This window comes from Nesoenas mayeri (genome assembly GCF_963082525.1).
Source record: "Nesoenas mayeri genome assembly, chromosome: 1".
Classification (NCBI taxonomy): domain Eukaryota; kingdom Metazoa; phylum Chordata; class Aves; order Columbiformes; family Columbidae; genus Nesoenas; species Nesoenas mayeri.
In genome coordinates this window covers 183,602,458-183,624,686 of record NC_137541.1, presented here as the reverse complement: position 1 = coordinate 183,624,686, position 22,229 = coordinate 183,602,458, and the positions used below count along the sequence as shown (strand labels likewise).

The 22,229-nt window shown below is 38.9% G+C and overlaps 2 protein-coding genes across 4 annotated transcripts in view; one reads left to right on the top strand and one right to left on the bottom strand.

Moving 5' to 3' along the window:
• RB1 (RB transcriptional corepressor 1) overlaps positions 1-22,229 on the bottom strand; it is an 81,622-nt gene that overhangs the window by 14,082 nt on the left and 45,311 nt on the right. The gene's annotated exons all lie outside the window — the stretch shown is intronic.
• On the top strand, positions 19,532-20,554 carry LPAR6 (lysophosphatidic acid receptor 6; the record flags this gene model as incomplete). Its single annotated transcript, XM_080342562.1, has 1 exon — positions 19,532-20,554. The coding sequence occupies one exon, from the start codon at positions 19,532-19,534 to the stop codon at positions 20,552-20,554; it is 1,023 nt and encodes a 340-aa protein (XP_080198688.1).

The window sequence follows — 22,229 nt, the reverse complement described above, 5'->3', positions numbered from 1 at the left end:
AAGACAACTCAGGGATTTCAGCAATCTCATTTTTATCCCTCTGGTTTTTAAATTTTAACCATGAAGATGATTGACTTCCTGTGTTAACTATCAGAATGTTCAAAAATATTACACAGACTGATAACTCTCTGCAAACAGGGAAACTACTGACACAGCTATTGCTTTGTAGCTCTGCAAACCAATCACCAGTTGAATATTGAAGAGAAAAATGGACTGTGGTCATCAGGACTGCTCCTATTTGCCAAACCTGTGAGACTAACTTTTTAGAAATGGCTTTGAAAGGAGTTTTAAAAGACAGTCTACATGCACAATTATATTTTTAATCAACTATTTTGTTTAAACTACTCTGGATGAGCCTGGTGAGACTGCCACTATGTGGTTTGCAGTAGGCTCTTGTACCACTTCCTTCAGCAGTTTTTCTGCTCAAGACTCACACGCTTTACAGCGCTTTTTATAAAGAAAAAGAAAGGCTTGCTGAGTAACTAACAAGTTAATATTCAGCACATTAAAGCCCTAACTACATAAATTCTCTAAGCTAGTACAAGCCGGTTTTGCACCAAAAGGCACTTCATCTTTCTGCGTCTTCCTCCTCATCATCCCCAATCCCTCTTGTGTCAGCAGACTTGGAGATCTGGTCCAAGGAACCAGCATTTTGTTGGTGGTGGTTTTATTTAGTTTCAGGGGTTTTTGCTGCTTTATGTAAACACATTTGTCAGGGGAGGCCTTAGTTTTACATTCAGAGCAGCTCCCCTACCCCTTTCACCTTATGGCAACACAAGTGTTTGTGTTTTGTCACACAAAGGGACAGAAATGATGACAAGACAAAAATCTTTCCGTGGCAGTACCAGGGCAGAGAAAGGGAAGTCATGCCCCTCAAATTCCCAGGTTTCTCCTCTAAAGTGGTCACGCATCTTGGAATCGGGTGGTCCTGCAGAAGATCTCCAGATCTTCAGCTCAGAGGCTCTGACAGGCTACTGCAGGTAAGGCTCTTTAAAGAAAATGCTGCCACAGGGCAGATGGGAACGCAGCTACTGGCTAAACAACAGATATTGAAAGTATGAATAAATGCTCAATTTTATCAGTGAGGTCTCGTGCTCTCTGCTGAGATTGCTGCTATTTAACATTCCCAAACAACAGGGAAATGTGTCAAGGGCAGGGAAGAGAAGGCTTCTAGAAGCATAAAATTATCCAGTTTTAGGAAAAATAAACTCACTGTGGAGAGATCTCATGACTTTCAATGAGTGATAATAAAATACCTATAATAGTCAATGATGATAAAAGCAAAAATAATGAACGGGGAAAAACGACCTTAACTTTACATTTTCAAAAGGGCTCTAATGTTATCATTATTTACAAATATATGGAGTTAGTGACTAATTCTGAAAACTCCAAGGTCAAAAGTCAAAGCTTAAAGAATTATCAACAAACTAATAAAACAGAATTATAATTGGGACAGAATAGTAGCCATTGGATTATCAGAGTCACCAAACTAAATTATCTGGCAACAAGACTGAAAGCCAAAACCAACTAGTATTTTGTACAGCCCATGTTCAGCTGTGGAAATAACTGCTACAAAACATGAATGTGAAAAATTCACTTTTCTTCAAAAGACAACGGCACATATAGGTTCGCAAAGCACTACAGAACACATTAATCCTTACTATGTATTTTTTGTTGAATGTTATCCAAGAAAATAGCATTGTAGGCCCATCCTCCACGTTTTCCACCCCCTAAAGCAATTGCTACGAGCCTCTTCCAGATGGTCCGTGGTCTGCACTGACAGTGGTGCTATAGAAACAATCTCTATCTGAAGTAATCAGCATGTTTATTGCCTCGCTCCCCTGGGGTAACCAGGCTTCAGTATCTCTAATTCTTGCACAAACGCTCCTTCTCCAGATCTCCAGGCAAAAGCCAAAGGTCTCAAAGTGAACCAAGACCAGTTTACTCCATCTCTGCACAAGAAAGTGTTTACAATATATAAACTAAAACCCACCCGATGTGAACTATTTGACTGTCAGAAATGCTAGTGTATCAACCAGCAACAAGATGTCCTGTCAAAAATCTTGAGGCTGAGAGTGGTTATCAACAGCCTTAAACTGTGAAAACACTTCGGAGAGTGAAGACTTTTTCAGTAGAGGAGGTAGAGATGCTATATGTACAATTACATTAACAGACATCACAGTATTAACAATATCATTTCTATAGTTATTTCCATACGTAAAACTTATTAAACTCAGGAGCAAAACAGCACAGAAGCACTTTCTTCAGAAGAATTTTTGGGTCACAAAATGTCTACATCAGTAAAGAGAATTTATTCATGTAATTACCACAGTAACGAGCAAACAGATTGTCACAGCACCACATCATGCTTTCTAGCAGTTTCATTTCTAACTGACTTACACAGTCCAGGTTCCCAGAACAACAATTAAGAGCAGTTCCAGGAATTATTTTTCCAAGCACAAGTGGAGACACGACAATGAAGCGCCTCTGTGATTTTCAGTTAAAGCCAATAATACAGTTTCAAGTCCCGTGTTCTTTCCAGTTTCTCATTAGCTGGACAAATTTAGGTACAATGTACCACTGACAATTCTCTTAATCCAGCTAAAAGTGGTAAGTGTGCCAGGAAGCTTTGTAGACAGCAGTTTTTTGAAAGAGCAGGACAGTATCTTTCACTAACATAACCAATGAGTCAACAAATTATGAACTGAGCAAAAAAGGACACAACAGATAATGTGCAGAGGATGTGGATGAGCATGAACAGAAAGACCAATTCTCTAGAAAAAGTAATATTAGCTAGGGGTTGGTACATGTCCTGAAACCATTAAGAGCAGGCTGCTCTGCGATATTTAAAACAAAAAAGGACTATAAATATCTTGAAATGTGCTTTGTATAATCTAAGGGAAAAACAGGACAAAGAAATTGGAGTTCCAAAACCAATATGCCATGTTTTATAACAAAATATGGCAACATGAGCATGAAAACTGTTTCATACCATGGATTTACGAGTGTAACATTACCGGCATAAACCCATCCCTTAAGAAGATTTGATCTTAACTTAAGCCAATACTTCTTTGACTGCCATTACAGAATATCTCAAGCTCAGTTACCTCAGTCTATAGGTAGTATTTTCCCAAGGCAGACAAAACCTGCCAGTCATCATGTTGTGTTTAGCTTTCAAAGCGGCAGCATATGCAGAGCTTCTGAGTGGTCAGTTGACAGAATTTAAGAAGATGTCTCCAATTAAGTAACTGCTTGTAAAGTAGAAACATTTAACAATCTGACAAAATACAGTATAGCAGAGGTAAGGAGTAGTGCATTGGAAATCAGGTTAACAAGAGAAGATTAAAAAAAGTCTTGGGCTATTATATGTCTTCATTAAAAATACATTATTCCCAATCTGAAAATGAATAATTGAATTTTGACGGTGGGATACAGAGCAGTATAAAAATCACTCAAAACACCCCAAACTTTTCAATGACTTATCCGAACAGATCACAGGGATTGGAAGAGACCTCAAAAGATCATCCAGTCCAATCCCCCTGCCGGAGCAGGAACACCCAGATGAGGTTACACAGGAAGGTGTCCAGGCAGGATTTGAATGTCTCCAGAGTAGGAGACTCCACAACCTCCCTGGGCAGCCTGGTCCAGTGTCTGTTACCCTCACTGAGAAGTAGTTTCTTCTCAAATTTAAGTGGAACCTCTTGTGTTCCAGTTTTTATCCATTGCCCTATGTATTATCATTGGTTGTCACTGAGAAGTGACAACCTCATGACACTCACCCTTCATATATTTATAAACATTAATGAGGTCACCCCTCAGTCTCCTCTTCTCCAAACTGAAGAGACTCAGCTCCCTCAGCCTTTCCTCATATGGGAGATGCTCCACTCCCTGATCTGAAACAAAAACTTGGAAGACACTGGACTCTATATTTTTTGATGTTACATCCATTTCATATTTACTTTTTAGTAATTTTACCATATGCTAAATGTTTCCCCTACTGTTTTCTCTCAAAGTTTTGCAGCTAGTTCTGAGATAGATATTATAGTGTGTTCTACTAAAAAAAGTTCAGATCTCCATACTGCCCTGGCTTTTTTCTGGTTATCACTTCACTCCCCTCCCTCCTCTTAAGTTTCAGTCATTGACAGCATTAGTTGGCTTCCTTAACTACAAATTGTAAATCTGTATAACCATACCAGAAACAATTCTATAATCAGTATGCCAGCATTAGCTTTTTATAGATCTGAGATGGAAAAAGTGTAACTAATACTGTCAAATACGAGTGTCCCTCAGTAAATGATGGAGTCAGAAGTGTGTTGCACTATAACGCGGGGTATCTGTGGAGTTACTCCAGGATCCTCAAAAAGACTAAAGAAAACTTAATACAATGCATCTGCTTTAATTTTTTTTTAACAACAAAAGATGTACCTCAGCTAGCAAAGAAAGGCAAAAATCACTAAAAAGGGAGGGAAAAAAAAATCATCTAAATGATTTATATAAGATCTAAGTGATTGTGTCTAAGTGGTAAACTACAGCTACGGTCACTTGTACCTCAGCAACATCTGCAAGAAGCTCAAGCTAACATTTCCTCAAATGAGGCCAGTATTATTTTTCAGAAAAATAATGTAAGACATGATATTCAGTGCCTTTTTACACAAATCTTTTTTGAAGACTTACCAGTAAAGGCTGCCTCAGGCTCTGGAAAAACATGCTGGAAGGCAGAACATTCCCTCCTTAGATATTTAGAGCAAAATGCTGCAGGAAGTTACCGACTTATAGTGCCTTAAAATACTTTGTTTCCAGTTTACACAATAAAGTCAAGCCTAATTGCTTTTCTGTGGAAATACAACATCTGATTACTGGATGGATGACTGGAGGATTACTGGAGGACAACTGCTGGTCACTATATTTAACATGAGCTACTTTAATTCACCTCACCAGCTTGGGGGATAGTAGAAAGAAAGGCTGGAAGCTATGTCACACTGTCATTCTGAATTATTTGACTAACAAATAACCGATACATAGAGAGCTGCAATATAGCCAGGTGACAGCACCATAAAATGTTTGCTGCCAATTCAACCTTCCTTCAACCTTTTAACTTCCTTCAAGCTTGTTAAAAATTGCACTGAGCTTTTTTTTCCCTTACCTGACTGAATCACATAAACTGCCAGATTAGAGCATAAAGTGACTTTAGAGAAAACACAGTTTTGGACAAAAATACCCAAGTGCTGAACTACCAATGCAAGTTAGATCCTGCTGATGCCCATGGAAATGACACAAATTTGCATTTCAAACTCAAAGCAATTCTATTTGGATGACTTCATGGGGATCTAGGAAAGCAATGCCAATCTTCAAGTTTTAAAATCAACAGTTAGAGAGAGCAAAGATCATGGGGATTCTTTTCTGAAATACCACATACCAGATCTCCCACTTTATATTGGAATAGAATTGATGGAAAACCTTCCCCTCTATGAGAAGGCCTTGTGCCACACACACACGCAGTGAAGGATTCCCATCTGGCATCCAGTCTTCCCATCTGCAGCCCCTTTGCCCACCTTTTCTGGAAATTAAAGCCATAACTGGGTTTGGAGGGTCCTTGCAAGACCCAGGAGGGCAACCAGCTGCCTCTGAAGAAGGGAAAGACCTTACAAAAGCCATGCTGGTTGAGAAGTACAAACCCAATGGGGGACTTAAGAGCAAAGCTGCCCAGCTAAGACATAGGCATGTGGGTCTTGTGTCTTCATAAAGATGAGGAAGCCAACACCGCTTTTAAAATGAAAAAATCTACAATGTAACATACCCTAAAAGAACATCAACATTTTAAGAACATCTGTGATGCTTGCTTTTTTTTGTGTGCTCGGATACTCCTGAGCATAGGGAGCAGATGTGTTTACGAAAATCAAGAAATTTGCATGGCCTCCGCTGTCAACATCTGTGCAACATTTGCTCCTTGACCACTTATCTTTCAGTTGTGTTTCTACTGGCATAGAATTAAAAACTGCAACATGTACAGAATGTACATGACTTTCCCTGAAGTAATAAATCAGTGACAATAGGCAATAGATGAAGAGCACCTATCAACAAAGCTGTGAAACTGACTCAGCTGACAAGCTACATTCAATTATAAAATGATCAAAACCTGTGTTTCCCTTGTTCTCATTAAATTACAAATATCATGCTGTTTCCACAAGAAAAATGTGAAATCCTGCAGTAAGAAAGTGCTTTTCTATTCAAGATCTCTGAATTTTTATTATAAGCAAATCTCAGTCATTTGTAAACAGAGCAAAGACAGTTTCAATGTTTCTGATGAAACCACTATGTTTTACATCCTATTTTGAGAAAATTCAAGTCTTTCGCTCCTAGTTTTGCTTCCTGAAATTTAAGGAAAATGAAATTAGCTTCTAAAGATTTTTTTTTTTAATTCAGTTGGCCTTTTTGGAAAAAAAACTTCACTGAAATATATCCCCACAGAGACTTCACATTTTGCCAATGTTTTCCAATAAAAAGCATTTCAAACTCTTTCTGTTAGTCCTACAATCAAGCTGTGGTATCTCTTTTAGCAATTGTAAAGCAGAAGCTCACTGATCAGTGCTTTAAAAGGCATCACACTCTAAAACTTGATTATGCCATGAACTAACATTGTGCATGATTTAATTGAAATACCTGAACACTGTTGTAGCATATAACTATGTTGAACTTGGCACCATTTACTTTCTATAGTTGAGAAAACACAGGTAGTTTGGGATGACATGGCAGCTTTCCTCTCTCTCCGAAGTATTTTAAGCCGCCAGGTTTATAGAATCATAGAATAGTTTGGCTTGGAAGGGACCTTCAAAGGTCATCTAGTCCAAACTCCCTGCAACGAGCAGGGACATCTGCAACTTGATCAGGTCGCTCAGAGCCCCGTCCAGCCTGGCCTTATAGAAGCCCCCCAAAATGTTTCCCTTTAGCTCTCAAACTCCAGAGTACGTAAAGGTTGAACATTATGTAGAGAATGATGCAGTCTGATGTCCGTTGAATTTTACAGCTTCTCCTACTATTTGCCCTAAGAAAACAAACCCAAACTGCAGCTTAGCCATTTCTCCTAAGTCAACTTTTCACATACTTTCTACTTGGATCATTTCCTGCCATCAGCACAGGGTGCAATACTGAAGCTTAGCGTCCTTGAACTGTCTAGACATGGAGTGAAGCCTGCCTCTCACAGGCATGAAGACTTCAGCTACACCTACAGCCTTGGGCACAGCCAGCACACCTATGGCAAAAGCCACTAAAAGTGCATTTTGATTGACAGGTCTGCGCAGGAAGAACAGTGCAGATACACAGCATGGTCAGATGGATTATATAAACAGTTTCTAATCTTAGTTTTACAAATGTCCTAACATCTTTCTCCCTCCCACCAGAAACTGAGAATCATTTCTAAGAAAGGCTGAGGGACAAAAACAAAGGGTTCACTATATATAAATATATATATTTTTAAATCAACTTTATCAAATCCACTATTGAGGTGAGCTCTGAAAGGATTATCTTAAAAGACGTAAAAACCCTATAAATTTAAAACCTCATAACTACCAGAGATTTCTGTTGTATTTTAATATGGAAAACCCGCCTGCCTCAGAAAACTTAGAGAATAAAGAATAAAGAAGACATGATCCTGAGGCTCTCTTCTAACTGAAATGATTCTTTGACATAAAAAACCAAGCTGACCTTGAAATTTCAACATACTGCATCTGGTAAGGAAACAGACCATTTTCACACTGACTTAGGTATATACATTTAAGTCATTGTGCGCACCTATACATTCCAGTGCTTTGCTATTTCAGAGGAAGCTAGACAAAGAATGTGTGGAAATAGCTGTCAAATGTAAAGGAATGACTATGTTTTGGATACAATTTTACTCCGCTGTCTTCACTTTCACTGTAGAGAAAATGCCCATTTCTGCTTTTGATTAGTGTGAGCATTAGTTATGGGCAACTCCACTGACTTCGCTACAAATATACTGATATAAAACTTACAGAAAAAACAAAGCAAATATGTAAAGTATTACAGTCCAGCGTGTGCCCACAAATACAGCAGAAGAGCAGACAGAAGCCTTATGTATAAACACCTCTGTTCAAGAAAAGCTCCTACAAAGCACCTCAACTCACATGCAATAATCCAGCAGTAGGAGTTCTATGCAGACTTCCTTCTTTTTAACTTAAGTGTCTAATTTATCATTCAGTGGGCATTTTCTGTAGTTATTCTGAAGCGTACAGACCAATGACTAAACCACAGCAAAACCAAGACAGGTTTCACCATTCACTTCCAATGGAATAAGAGGCTGCAAATGAAGGCATTTCTGAAGTAAGACCTACAAATGACAGTTTCAAAGAATCTGAATTAGTATCTCTCTGCTGTGTGATTCTCTATTCTGTCTGTTCTAACTGCAGGTGACATGAGGTACCTCTAGCATATTTGTCTGAGATTTTCTAACTCTCTAGATTGGTTGACATGAGTTTTTAGACTGTAATATGACGAGGAAAACAGAAACTAATATCAGTACTGAAGACAGTCGACCCAAAGCATCCATCATCCTGAAGTCAGTAAGAAAACTTACAGCATCATCAGTGGACTACAGATCGGATATTTGCCTTACAAAGCTGTCATCCTGTAGCACCCCTGTTCATCTCAACTCAGGAAGTATGACTATGTACACTATGTATTACTGCTCATTTTTATCCTCTTTTGTGGAAAAATTAAACACACATACATAGCTCTTTATTATGTTATAAACATCACTATTTCAAACCATTTACATGAAACTAAATTATAGGGTAGTAGACTAGAAGCACAGATCTCACTGTTGAACTTGGCAGAAGCTTTTAAACTTCACAAAGCAAACAGTGAGTTAACATCTGGCCAAGAGTCTAAATAGTAAAGATTTGAAAGCCTCAAAGTTGAACAGTCTGCCACAACACTTACAGCACAGCTTCCCAATTGGCTTAAACCAGTTTAAGTGCACTGGTGTTTCCCTAAATTACACATCTGCACTTCCTGCCCCATCCCTCGCTTCAGTGTTAGCACAGCTGTGATTCTGGAAATTACACATTTGTTAGGGTTAGTTTTAAACCAAATAGGTCTCTTCATTCAGCTGAGTGCACACACCCACACAACACAAGGGAAGAAGCAGAGAGTGGCCTGAAGGGATAGTAGGAGGGTTACTTCAAGTGACAGCCCGCATTCAAACTGTTTAAATCAATCATAAAAGTCATAGCGGAATCCCACGAATTCAAAAAGTGTAGAGAGAGTTAAGATAATATTTGTAAGCAGAAGTAAGATCTTTGTGGTCTTTCCTAAATAACAGGCACCTAATCCACTCTTATCCCCCGCCTCCATATCAACCACCATTTTCATTTCTTCTTTCAGAGATGATGTAACTGATACCTATTGAAACTTCCAGCTAATGACTTCAAACACTACTGCTTCCACTCCAGACATGAAGGACTTGCGTAGCCAAAAGTTAACTTTTTCTATTTATACCACTGAACCACTAAACCACCACAGTTGGCAGCTGAGAAACTTTGACAAAAGCCAGAAGCTCGAGTGACGGCTGTGCGGGACAGCGCAGCCCGCACACCACAGCCCGCATCCTCGCTGCCACCACCGCTGGAAGCACCCAGAGGACCCAAACCCTACTGCACGGACAGGTGACTGGGAACTGCAGAAGAAAGCTTCTGCTCTCAATGCAGTGCCTTTTTCTGAGGCTAAACACCTTGTTTCAGAGGACTTGATGACTTAGAAGCTATGGTGATGTTATTTACTCTAACAAGGAGTACACTGATGGTAATTAGTAACAGGATATCTATAACAAGGAGCAGAAAGTCAAAAGTACTTAAAATAATGAATGTATATCCTTGAGTGTCAGCATCCCTATCTAAACTTGGTAAGTCAGCAAAGTTCCACTAATTGGTGTCCTGAAAGTGAACTAGCTAATAATAATATGAAAACCACACCTCTACTCTGGAGGTTGCGCACCCCCCAAGGACAACCCCTACCAACTGAATGTGAATTTTTAAGATGCTGTATCATTAAATGAAGGCAAGACGACTCTTAGCCAATTAACACATAAGTAGGAATCCATATGTATTAGAAAGACAGGGTTCAGTACATACCAATGTATAAATAAAGTCTTGGCACCTGAGGTCTGCTAGCTTTGTGGAATTACCACCTGGCACTTACTCTTGCGCAGACATCAAGTAAATAAATATCTCTGTGTGTAAGATGGGCTTATTGCATACCAGGTACCGGACCCTGGTTGTTGGATGACAGACTCACTCTCTAACAGCAAAGGATGAGAAATCCCTCGTAAAGAAAACACTTGCTCAGGGTATGAGACATGGGTTTCATCCTCCCCTCTCCTGCCAGGTCAACCCAGTATCTCCCAGATGAACATCTTGCCTCTTCCAGGAAGATATTCAAACAGATTCAAGTGAAAATGGTGAATTCGTGACAGAAGGTCTTTCGACCAACGTTCAGACATCTGTAGAAGCCTAGCAGATGGAAAAATGGCTTTTCCTTTTCAAACTTACGCTACTTCTTTTACATTTCAGAGTCTCACTCCACCCCTTCCAAGATTTCAACAGAAAATGTTAAAAAAATCCCCCCAGATGTTTGTTCTTTGTCCTCCTCCACAGTTTTGACAGTTCTTTCTCACCTTCTAGCTATTAGGTGATCGGCACACTGAAAATACAACTGCTAGAATCCACCAACAACGTAATAAAGTTCATGAAGTACTGAATGTGTTTCATAAAACTTCAGGATATGGACTGGAATGAAAGAGCAGTTGTGGGGGTGAAGTCAGCTGAAGTACTTTTCATAGTTGTTTACCAGTTCTAATGATATGCTAAATAATCATTTAAGTGATCTTATGCTGCAGAATTTAAAGAGGTTATTTGCTGACTTACACATTTAGAAAGCAATAGTTCTTCACATTAATCAAGTCCAAGTTGTTTTTTGGCAGCAGTTCTCCCCAGACAAGCATTTTCATGTCACTATTTATCTATACTAATTAGCTTACCAGCTTGAACAACTCTCATGAAACTCTTTTTTTTTCCCTAACTTCTTACATTCCAGTTTTGTGAAGGAAAACAAATTAATACCATAGGGTTTGCTTGTTTGTTTTGTTTGGGGTTTTTGTTTGGTTTTGTGGGTGTTGGTTGTTTTTTAGCTATATGAATCCACATAAATTTTACTGAATTACTATGGTAAGTTCTTTCAATAGCTTCATAACGTTCTCCTTCATAAAAAAAAAAAGATTAGGAATGTGACTTTGTGCTGTCTCTGACAAGCAGAAGCTGAAATCCTCTCATACAAAAATCAGAGGACCCCATTCAGCCAGAAATGCAAGAGGCTGCAAGCACTTGATGTGGTGGTTGCAATTAATTTGGCATGAAAGTGAAATACTTCCTCAAAGAGTACACGGATAAACACCAGTAATCCTGACATGGAACCAGCCTGCCTCAGTCCTGGCCAGAGAATACCTGTTGGGCAAAAACTTAACTAAAGATCTGAAAAATAAAAAGTCATTACCTTAGAACTAAACAAATTACAAATGTCTTTCTACAAGTCCCTTTTAATCCCATATGTTTGGAATAGATTTTGAAATTATTCATGAAGCTTCTGTTTCCTTCCTATCATTCCTAGTAATTGCTTACTATAGCACCTGATCTATTTTTTTATAAAAGTCATGTTTTGCACTTGCAAAGTATTTTGAATAAGAATTTTTAGGCATGGAACATTTGGCAAAATTTTGCCAACTCAAACTTTGAATTTCCAGTCCTGTGATTCAGAAAGTATAAGCTTGAATGGAGCCAGATTCTGCCACATTGTTATAGAAAGCCATTTTAGTTATTTCCTGCCTATGCAGTGCAGAGAAATTTCAAATACTGACATTATTTCAATCGTGTTTGCAGAGCGACTGAATAAACACGTCTTTTTTAAGTTCAAAAAAATGCAAACAAGAATTCAGGAACTCAGATACTTTGTTCTAATTAAGGCATCTCTCTTCCTACCTGACATTTTTGAAACTGCTTTCATCGCGTTCCTATCCATTGAAAAACAACATTGCTACGATTGTTTACTAATCCTTTTTCCATTTTCCTTCCCTCTGAACAATAGTAATGTCCTTTTTTCAAACTTTTCATCTTTATGATCCTTTACTTTGCTTTTTAGCCCATCCCTTTTACATCACTCAATTCATATATTAAAGCTTGAAAAGATTTCACATTATCTAACCTCACCAGCCTACTGTTAAGATCAACTAGATTTACTTACATTTCGTAATCCTCTAATGTCTCATGTATACGTCTAATGCACGATACCATGCTGCCTCTTCTCTGTGGAATACACTGCAGTATACATAAGGAAGTTTAACTTTGCATATCACTTCAGGATGTATCTGGATGCCTGTTTTAAACTGCCGGCTCTCCATGTCACCGTCCCTAAGAAACATCTCTACAATATCTACTACATATACCCTAGGGCCTCTGAGAAATACTGTACTACATTGCAGCAGAACTATTTTCAATTATCTTTAAAGAATTTCATATCTTGCCAAGAGAGGTAATTAAATTACTCAAAAGATTCAATGGAAATGGTGATTTTGTTCTTTGTGCAAAGTAATTTCTCTGTTAAGGTGAGACTATGTAAAAGGTCAGAGACTTAAATCAGCAGCCCCTACCACACATACACATACACTGTTCCTAACTACAGAAAATGAAGGATTCATTTCAACTCAACTTCAATGAAGTTGAGGCTGCAAGGGAAGGTTAAGTACATGAGGCATTTCTCACCTTCTGTTGCTGCATATGTGGGAGGGAGGTGGGGGCCACCTTTTAAAATATATCAGATAATTAATGCACATGTTGACAATCTCTTATTCAATGACTGCTTGCTCCCTCTGGATACCTTTATAATGACATTCTCAGGAAAATCTATTTGCACATAAAAACACCTGAGAATGTAAGCAAAAACTGCTGCTGAGACTTTCCATGAGTTGCACAAAAAGCATAACTTCCTGCAAGTATTTATCAGTCATCCGTTAGTAGCCTAAAATGGTGCTGTAACTGCTCAAGTGTATTTACAATGCAAACAACCAATCTGCATATTGTATGATACCATTTACATAATTCCAGATAAGCCTAACGTGTTCACTAGCATTAACTGGACCTTTGAGATAAGAAAGCTTCTTTTACCATTAGACACCGCACATTTCTGTCGGTGCTTTCACAACAAATACTTTTCAAACTTGCAGTTTTGTGCTTTAAAAAACGAATCCCTTATTTTCTGTCCCAACTATTGTGGACAACAAATCAAATACAAGCTCTAAAATGTAAGCAGAGGACACATTTTCTGAAATTAAATATTCTAAAAATCTCAGAACTGGCATGAAACTCCAGGATGCAGTTCTGCACTTGTCTCCACCACTGGGCATGGGAAACTTCCCCCAAAACCCTGCTCCAAAAAGCTTTTATGCAAAATCAAAATGAAACAAGAAAAATAATTTCAAATGAATGTTTAAGATTCTCCCATTTTCTCAGTCGGTTAAAAAGTTGCCCCATAAATCAGAGTATTTAGAAAGCCTCAAGCAAACTTGTAAGTATTCTGAAGGATTATATTACGCTAAGGGATACTGCAATGATTGAACAGTCCCAACTGTAGATCCAAAATTCCACTTCAAAGAAGATGGCTCCAGGTAGGAAAGCAACAGAATATACTTATTTGCCGCTTAGTTGCTTAAAATTATCAATGTGCACATGTTGGTTTTCCTTTCTGCCTATATCAATTTTTACACGATATTCCTAAAGTAAAGACATTCTCTGTAGTCTGCTAATCTTTACAATACCAGATATATAAAGGACAGTATAGGAAATAGCATGGAAGAGACTTCACGTAACTAACCGAAGTGGTTCAAAAAGAGCTTATTCACAAACAGAGATACAAAAAATACTGTTAATAAGTGTTTCAGCACTAGAAATTGAATAAAAGTGACATTTCTTAAAGTATGATTGTTGTATTCATTGCACGTATCTTTATGAACAAAGAACCAAAGCAATCCATTGTGCTCAGGTTATTTAGACAGACTGCAAAATTGCTATACATATATTTGGGTTTAAAAAGTCATCCTCTCCTAGAATCCAATTGCTGAGGGAAAAAAGGGGACTCTAACAGCCTAAATTTATACAAAAGGAGAGAAATTGTTTCTTCTTTGTGGAGGAAGGAGAGGAACAGTTGTGTTTCCTATAAAGGAAAAAGAAACAATTCCAAAGAGAAAAAGAGAAGCATTTCAAATGCACAGGAACGAAGAACTCTCCTATTATTGTGAGCTTCCTTTTCCTTTTTTAAGAAATAACAGATATAGAGAAATTATTTTAACTTAGAGAACCTAACAGACTTATAGTCCGACTAGTTTAGCATCTCTTGCCTTTCTTTTTTGGAATACTTGCAAGATTTTTGGCAGCTATGTTTTAGGATATCGCTAGTAAAACAAAAACTAATCAGGAAACCTGGTTCTAGAAGGTCAGTCAGACTTTCAAAGGAAAATATTTTCAGTTTTCTTTTAATTTTTACTTGTAATTTGTACATGTAGTCTCATCTGCATTAAGCTAACAGGTTTCCTGATATGGAGTCTCTAACCGCCTATTCAACAGTCACGCAGGATTAGTCTGGCTAGATAAAAACAGTGTGTTCACCATAAATCTTATAATGCCCATTTCGAGACTTGTGTACTACACTTGAAAATTTTTAAGGGCGGAAAAACTGAATTTTCAGTATGCTAACTACTTGACACTGTCTCCATAGGTGGACTTACAGAGTGAAGTCTTTTAATAGATCTTTTTGCTTAGCAGCAATCTAATCTAAATACACAACATTTTAATCTTCCCACATTTTTATCACATTCACTAACCACTATAATTATCTCAATATCATATTTAATAGAGGGCTCTCCATCCAAGGACTTCAAGCAATATTTAACAATTAAGATGGCCTCGCATCCCAGTGGGGAAGCAAATGAGCTCTTACACGGAGAGAAACTAAAGCACAAAGTCACGGAAACTTTGCCAGGACTAGAACAGAAAATCTGTGGCACAGCCAGAAACAGACCTCCTGGCTCCCAGCCATAATAAATTCCTTCCTGTACATACACATGCTCAAAGAGAAACTCCAGTAAACAGACTAAAATGCTAAAACCCATGAAAATGACTGGATAAGTAACAACAGTCAGGGCAAAGAAAACACAGTCCTGCCAGGGTTTGTCTTCACTGACAGATAGCACAAGTTCTTTGCATAAGTTTGGTTAAGCAAAGTAGAGAACAAATGCAGTTGTGCCTCTAAAAGCAGTAACATTAATTATAGAATAATGTAGTTACATCCAGCCTTTTGTGCATCTCTGAAAACCTTCATTTAGCAGTGCGTACTCTGGCTTTGGAATCATTGTAAGAATTTATTACCATGTTATTAATGTTTTTTTCCTCTAAAGTAAGAGCTTTTAATAGTAGCATCAGTGCCACACTAACTGCAGCGCACAAGGCAAATTCAAACTTCATTTCACCTTTGACTACAACTCCTGTTTGATTCCAGCACTTAAGACTCAGGTAACCTCAGAGGAACACACAACACCAGCGAAAACAACTCCAAAGGCCTGGAAAACCTTCCAGTACTTGTTTTATTTCACTCTTCACCACTCAGCTTGGAGTTGTGAATTTAAGGGATCCTGTCCCTGTGTCCTAAATGAGAGCAAGTCTCCAACTCTGTGACACCTGGGGGTAGGAGGAAGCAGCAGTTGTGGTGGCAGAGAGTCCTACAGCCGCTCTGCCAGCACACTGCTTGGGTTATAAGGACTTCTTCTGCCCCTCTGTTCAACACTGGAGTAGGTTTGCCACACAAATCCAAGATCACTCAAGGGTGTCAACAGTCCTAGATATCTAAACTCGGGTATTTAAACTCATATAAGCAGAGTTAAGTGGTGACCGACTGAAGAAGCGTACAAAATCCATTCACTGCTGAAGTGAGATGATTTGAAGCATCTCATCAGCTCTCAGCTTGATGAGCCCACGCTCACTCTGCCTTCGATGCTTCCTCAAGAGCCACAGGCAGCCTGTTGATGGAAACGCAATCTTTGCTCATCTCACACTACCAACAAACGACAGGTCCAAACTCATTCCCACCTCTGACACAGACAGGCAGACAGACTTACACCTCCCTGTAGTGGCAGCATCGTTTCCTTTGGAGAAAAAAAGAAACCCTCAGTGTTCAGGGCCTTCCTTGCAGCTGCTTCCTCCTGCCTGCCCTCCCTCCCCATCCCAAAGGGAAAGCTGCCCATGGTGAAGGAGCGTAAGCAAGGCCATTACCACATAATAACCATAATAACATAAACGTTTTCCAAATCTGACAGCACAGAGCCCAGCATCTTGAAACGTGATCCAAGCAGGACAAAGTTCCCCCCCCTGGCTCGCACTGGAGCCAAGCCAGATGGAGGTGGCTCTCGATTCCTGCAGCTCGTGGTGCACTAATGCAGCTTCTCCAGCTCAGAGAAGCTCACGCAAACCAAAACACTGCTTGACAACTATCAGCCACATCTGATTTAAGAAAAGGGGTAAGCGATTCACCTTTGTCATTCACGCTTTTATACTCAAATGAGTCAGAATGCCCACTCAGGCATACACCTCCTCACTGAAACATGAGATTAAGTGAAAGCCTGACAACTCAAGGTTTTCAAATTTTCTTCTGCAGGTGGAGAAACCCTGCAGCTGAATGCTATTTCTGGAAGCATACAAATACCAATTAGGCCTTCAATTAGTTTAAGGTGCATGTACTGTTCTGCACCAAAAAGGTGCAGGAGGAAGAGAAAGTCCCAAAGACAGCAGAAGCATATACTCAAGTCCCTAAAATACACCTCTGAGTGGTGCTCATGTTCGTAACACAGGCCACCACGAGGCAGGGGCTCTGGCAGACGAACTGAAGGATGAGGATGCACCTTTTCGATTGCTCTGAAACACGTATACCACAGTAAAACGGACAGTGTCCCTGGTCAGACGTCACCACCCTTCCTACGTGCACCCACACCTTTGCCCAAACAGAAAAACAGGTACTGATAAAAGGGACCTACTCATTTAGTTTCTCTCTCTAAACCTGAAATGTTGCTTGAGGTTTCAACACGTGACGTCAAATTTCTGTACTTGAGGTATTTTCATTCCAGTAACTCAGCCTGCCCCACGCAGTTTTCCTGTGCAGACAAAGCCGGGGCAGGAAAACCGAGCTCAGAGCTCTCAAGGTCCCATGCAAAACTCATGGATTCTTACCAGAAAACTCTCCTTTTACTGTGCAAAACTGCTGTGAGCAATAAAATTTAACCATGTGACAGCTGCTTTTGTAAGGAAAGCCAGGTAAGGCAAATTTATGCTAAGGCATAAGTTAAATTGGACACATAAGAGACTCAGCCAAGCTCACATTTGCAGTTCTTGTTAACTTAAAAGTGTAGTGTATTTTCCACTTCATGGTTAAGTATGAATTTAAAAGTAGTCAAAAGGGTTTCTTGTGGTTATAGCCTGTTGAAGTGAAACTGCTTGATTTCACCTCAAAATCAAGGTGAAAGTTTCACTGAAGAACCTTATCAAGAAAACTTGAGATAAAATAAGCAAGATCCATTTTTGCATGTTCCTGAATATTGTCTGACATGCTTTACATTAAGAAACTATGCCAAAAGCCTGTGAAGTGCTATTATTTACTCTCCTTTACAGCAGACTAGAAAGGTTTTGCCCAGAGCCCTGCTTAGGTACAACTGATTAAAATCTAGTTCAAAAGAACCATGCCACCCAGCCAGATATGAAGAGATTTGTTATTCTAAGACTTAGAAATAGACTGGTTTTGATGCCAGAAGTGAGTCTATCCAAGCTGTTGCTAAATAAATGAGTCTGTCTAAACTGAGATTTATCTCATAACTGCCCCTAAAGGCAATAAGAACTGCTTTTTTTATATTTACTTAACAATTTAATTGGTTACGACATGTTTTCATTTCATTAATCAGTGACTAATGGGAGTATTTTGTGTATGTGTGATAACTGGACCCCTCTATATTATCAGAAAGAATTGCTTAGCGCAGTACTTTGGTACATAAATTCTGTGCTTTCATATTGAAGAAAGTGGTTTCTCTACTACAATTTTTTTTTTAAAAATAAAGCTTTCTTTTTGTAAAAAGAATCATCCTTCTGATTAGAAATAGAGCTTGGAATATCCTTTCTAATATGGAGCAAGTTAAAAATTTCTCCTCCCACTGCAACACATCTCAGTCCTGGGAATATCCAAGAGCAACCCACAGGTTCACAATCTTTATGCCTCTCTCTTTCACTAATTACTCGGTGAAATTATTTAATTACCTATCAGTGTTACTTTGTCACTCCTGAGGTTTGTACCAGTGTATTGAGCGAATCAAGATAGAACTAAGCTGATTTCTGGTGGTTAACGTGTTATCTATCACAAGCAAAGATATCTATCAAAAAAATGTAACATTAGCTCAATCCTACATAAAAACAAAAATCCCACAAAGAGTAGTATCTCTAAAGAAAAACAGGGATTTTAAGGTGCAAGGGTTATTCAAACACCGAAAAATTTCCTAACTGAAGAAAAAGATGTTGCGATAAAGCTTTCGGACTCAGCAACGTTGACAAAGGACCATTCGGGGAGCACGGAAAGAGTTAACAGGAGGCTGCTGCTGGTGACCATTTGCACTGCCTGCAAGGTACAGTCCCAGCAGACACATTATCAGATTAGGGGAAGGCAAACAAACGGAATTGAAACCATTCTTCAGCGAGTCCGACCTCTTCTTCCTGTGATGTCACGCTACAAATCGTCCCAGCTCTTTCCTCTCCTCTGCAGAAGGAGCCGGGCTGGCGAGCGGCTGCCGTGCTCTGCAGGAACAAACACGCTCTGGAATTTCGTGTCTGCCCTGGCAAACAGCTCTCTTCCCGCCCCACAGGGCGAGCCAGCCAAAAAGAGCTCTCCCAAGAGCTGAAAAGCTCGTTTTACAGAAAGCAAGCTGGGAGAGAAATGCAAGCGCTGACACTTCGAGGCGTCCAGGAGCTCGTTTTCTAAAGCACGCGTTCCCAGCAAATTTGGATGGACATGACTTCACCATCACGATCTGCAGCGAGGAACAAGGCGAAAAGTTCTTACAACGGCTGCGTCGAATTGGGGGGGAAAATGGAACTGAGCAAGCTTCAGGATGACCTCATCTGCCACAAATACGTTTTCTGATTCTCAAAGACTGGCTATGTGATTACAAACAGCACTTGGAAGAGAAGAGTGACCTGGTGATCACTGCTGGAGATGGACTCCCCTGCTATAGAGCTTGTGTTTCTTCTCTGAAGCTTTGCGGTATCACAAACTTACCAAAGCACACAGTTCAAATACATCTGCAAGTTCTTCTGGGATTTAAAACAAAGTTGCAATAAAAATACCAGGGAAACCTCCAAATCACAGGAATTTTAAATATACCATTATAATGGTAAGCTCTAACTGTTCCACAGAGGACTCCTTTAAATATACTTTATATGGGTGTATCTTTAGTATGGTTTTTGTTCTTGGCCTCATAGCAAACTGTGTTGCTATCTACATTTTTACTTGCACACTAAAAGTGCAAAATGAGACTACAACTTACATGCTTAATTTAGCAATATCAGATCTGCTTTTTGTGTTTACATTACCCTTCAGGATTTATTACTTTGTGGCAAGAAACTGGCCATTCGGAGACATTCTTTGCAAGATTTCTGTCACCCTCTTTTACACAAATATGTACGGGAGCATTTTATTTCTGACTTGCATAAGCGTAGATCGCTTTTTAGCTATAGTGCACCCCTTTCGATCTAAGACTCTCCGAACCAAAAGGAATGCAAAAATTGTCTGCGCTGCGGTATGGATAACCGTGTTAGCAGGCAGCACACCAGCCAGCTTTTTCCAGTCTACAAACCGCCGTAATAATACTGAACAGAGAACCTGTTTTGAAAACTTTTCGGAGGACACATGGAAAACCTACCTATCCCGGATTGTTATCTTCATTGAAACAGTCGGGTTCTTCATTCCACTCATCCTGAATGTGACCTGCTCTACTATGGTCTTACGGACCTTGAATAAACCACTTACATTAAGTCGGAATAAGTTAAGCAAGAAAAAGGTACTCAAAATGATTTTTGTCCACTTAGTGATATTCTGCTTCTGCTTTGTGCCTTATAATGTTACCTTAATACTTTACTCTCTTATGAGAACACAGACCTGGATTAATTGTTCAGTGGTCACTGCAGTCAGGACTATGTACCCTGTCACTTTGTGCATCGCCGTTTCAAACTGCTGTTTTGACCCTATAGTCTATTACTTTACATCGGATACAATCCAAAATTCGATAAAAAAGAACCGGTCCACTACAACACGGGACGTCCGATTCTCCGAAAGACCAGTTTCGGAAAACTTCATTCAGCACAGCCTTCAGACCATAAAAATGAAAATATCTGACAGTGACTCTACAATATGAACTGTATTACGATACTACTGGGACTAAGCTGGAATTAGAAGCCTGCACATTTCTTCAGCTGTGAAAATATATGCTGATATGTAAATGTTACACTTCCTTCACATCAGAAAAGTTTATTTTAAGACTGTAAAAGTGTTAAGCCTGATAGTACACAGAAAAAGTATTTTAAGAATTTATGTCAAATGTCTGTTCTGACGGGTTGTATGTTAGAAATGTGCTTTTGGTTTCGGATTAGGTTAACCAAAGTCCGAAGACTGACTGTCAAGTCAGAAATAAATGAAACAGTAGGTGGGGGTTTTTTCTGAAGTTAAAACAGTTGCTCATATTTTTTCCTTATATTTTAAGGACAGAGGTTTCCAAGTTACTGAGGATGGGAATGAAACTACCTGGTTTACAGAACAGGATGCAGTTGCTGAGGAAAACTGCACCGTATTGATCTTATCACTTCAGCTACTGTGTCTGCTCCTGAGCTGCTTCTTCACTATCTTCTCCACCCTCCTTCTTAGGGACCATCATGTCCACAAGAGGCTTCGATCAGTGGGCTACAAGAATTTAATTTCTCCCAGGTTTATCTGATAAAATATATGCTCTCTCCACAAGCCTGGCCCCCACAAAGCAGTTAAATCTTCTGGTAGTTTAGGGCATCAGGAAACAACTCAGCCAAACTGGTTTTTCTTCTCACCTCTGTCTCAGATGTCTGTGTAATTATAACAAAATAACCTCTGATGACTGAAGTTAGTGCTTTAGGTACAGTACCACTTTATTAAGCACTTTTGTGAGAGGTTCTTCCATTCAACACGTTTTGAACAAAATAACATTCTCCGAATAAGGTAATTCAATCTCAAGGTGGTAGTTTCTTAGAAAAACATGACTGTTGCTAACTAGAAATGAGCATCAAAACAAGTATTTCTTCTAGGAAACTATTTGGTGACCCATAACAAAATTCAAGACAACAGTAATTTTTAGAGTAAAAATTCCCCTCAGTCTTTGTGTCCTATAAATATTTTTAACGTGAGCATCTAAAATTTCAAATGTTATTTTTATACTTTATAAAGTTTGCAAGAAAATAAATTACTCAGGTCTACGTGCTGGCAAAATTAAATTAGACACTTCAAAAAGTAAAAGCTATGTAAACAGAAAAATCTATGTATATTACTGTTACAAACAGGAATATATAGACAAGAGTGCTTTAAAACATCCTGCTGTGTATGTTTCTCAGCTACTAGAACATTTTGTACATTTTCCTCAAAATTAATTTAACATTGCTGTAAAATTAAATAAATATGTAAAGGTAAAAGTAAATAGTGGTGATTTTTCCTCCCCCAAAACAGCGTCAAAAATAAAACAGAGTTAAAATTAATTTGCACTTTAGATTTTGGGCAGTCTGTTGCAAAGATACAGCATTGAGGCATTTTTACTTCAGGGCAGTATACAAACGTGCAAATCAATTTTGGAGAAAAAGCATATTGAGCTGTCAGAATAAATGATAACTTCTCCTTGAGTTTACTTCCCTTTGCAAAGCTTTTGCTTAATTGTTGTAAATTAATTGTACATTTCTACGGGAAAACTGAGTTACTCAAAGACTACTAGAAAATGTTGATTGAATTTTAAACTTATTATAAATCCTTCTCCACACAGCTTATGAAAAAAAGTCAAATAGTATGAGCTAAGCTAC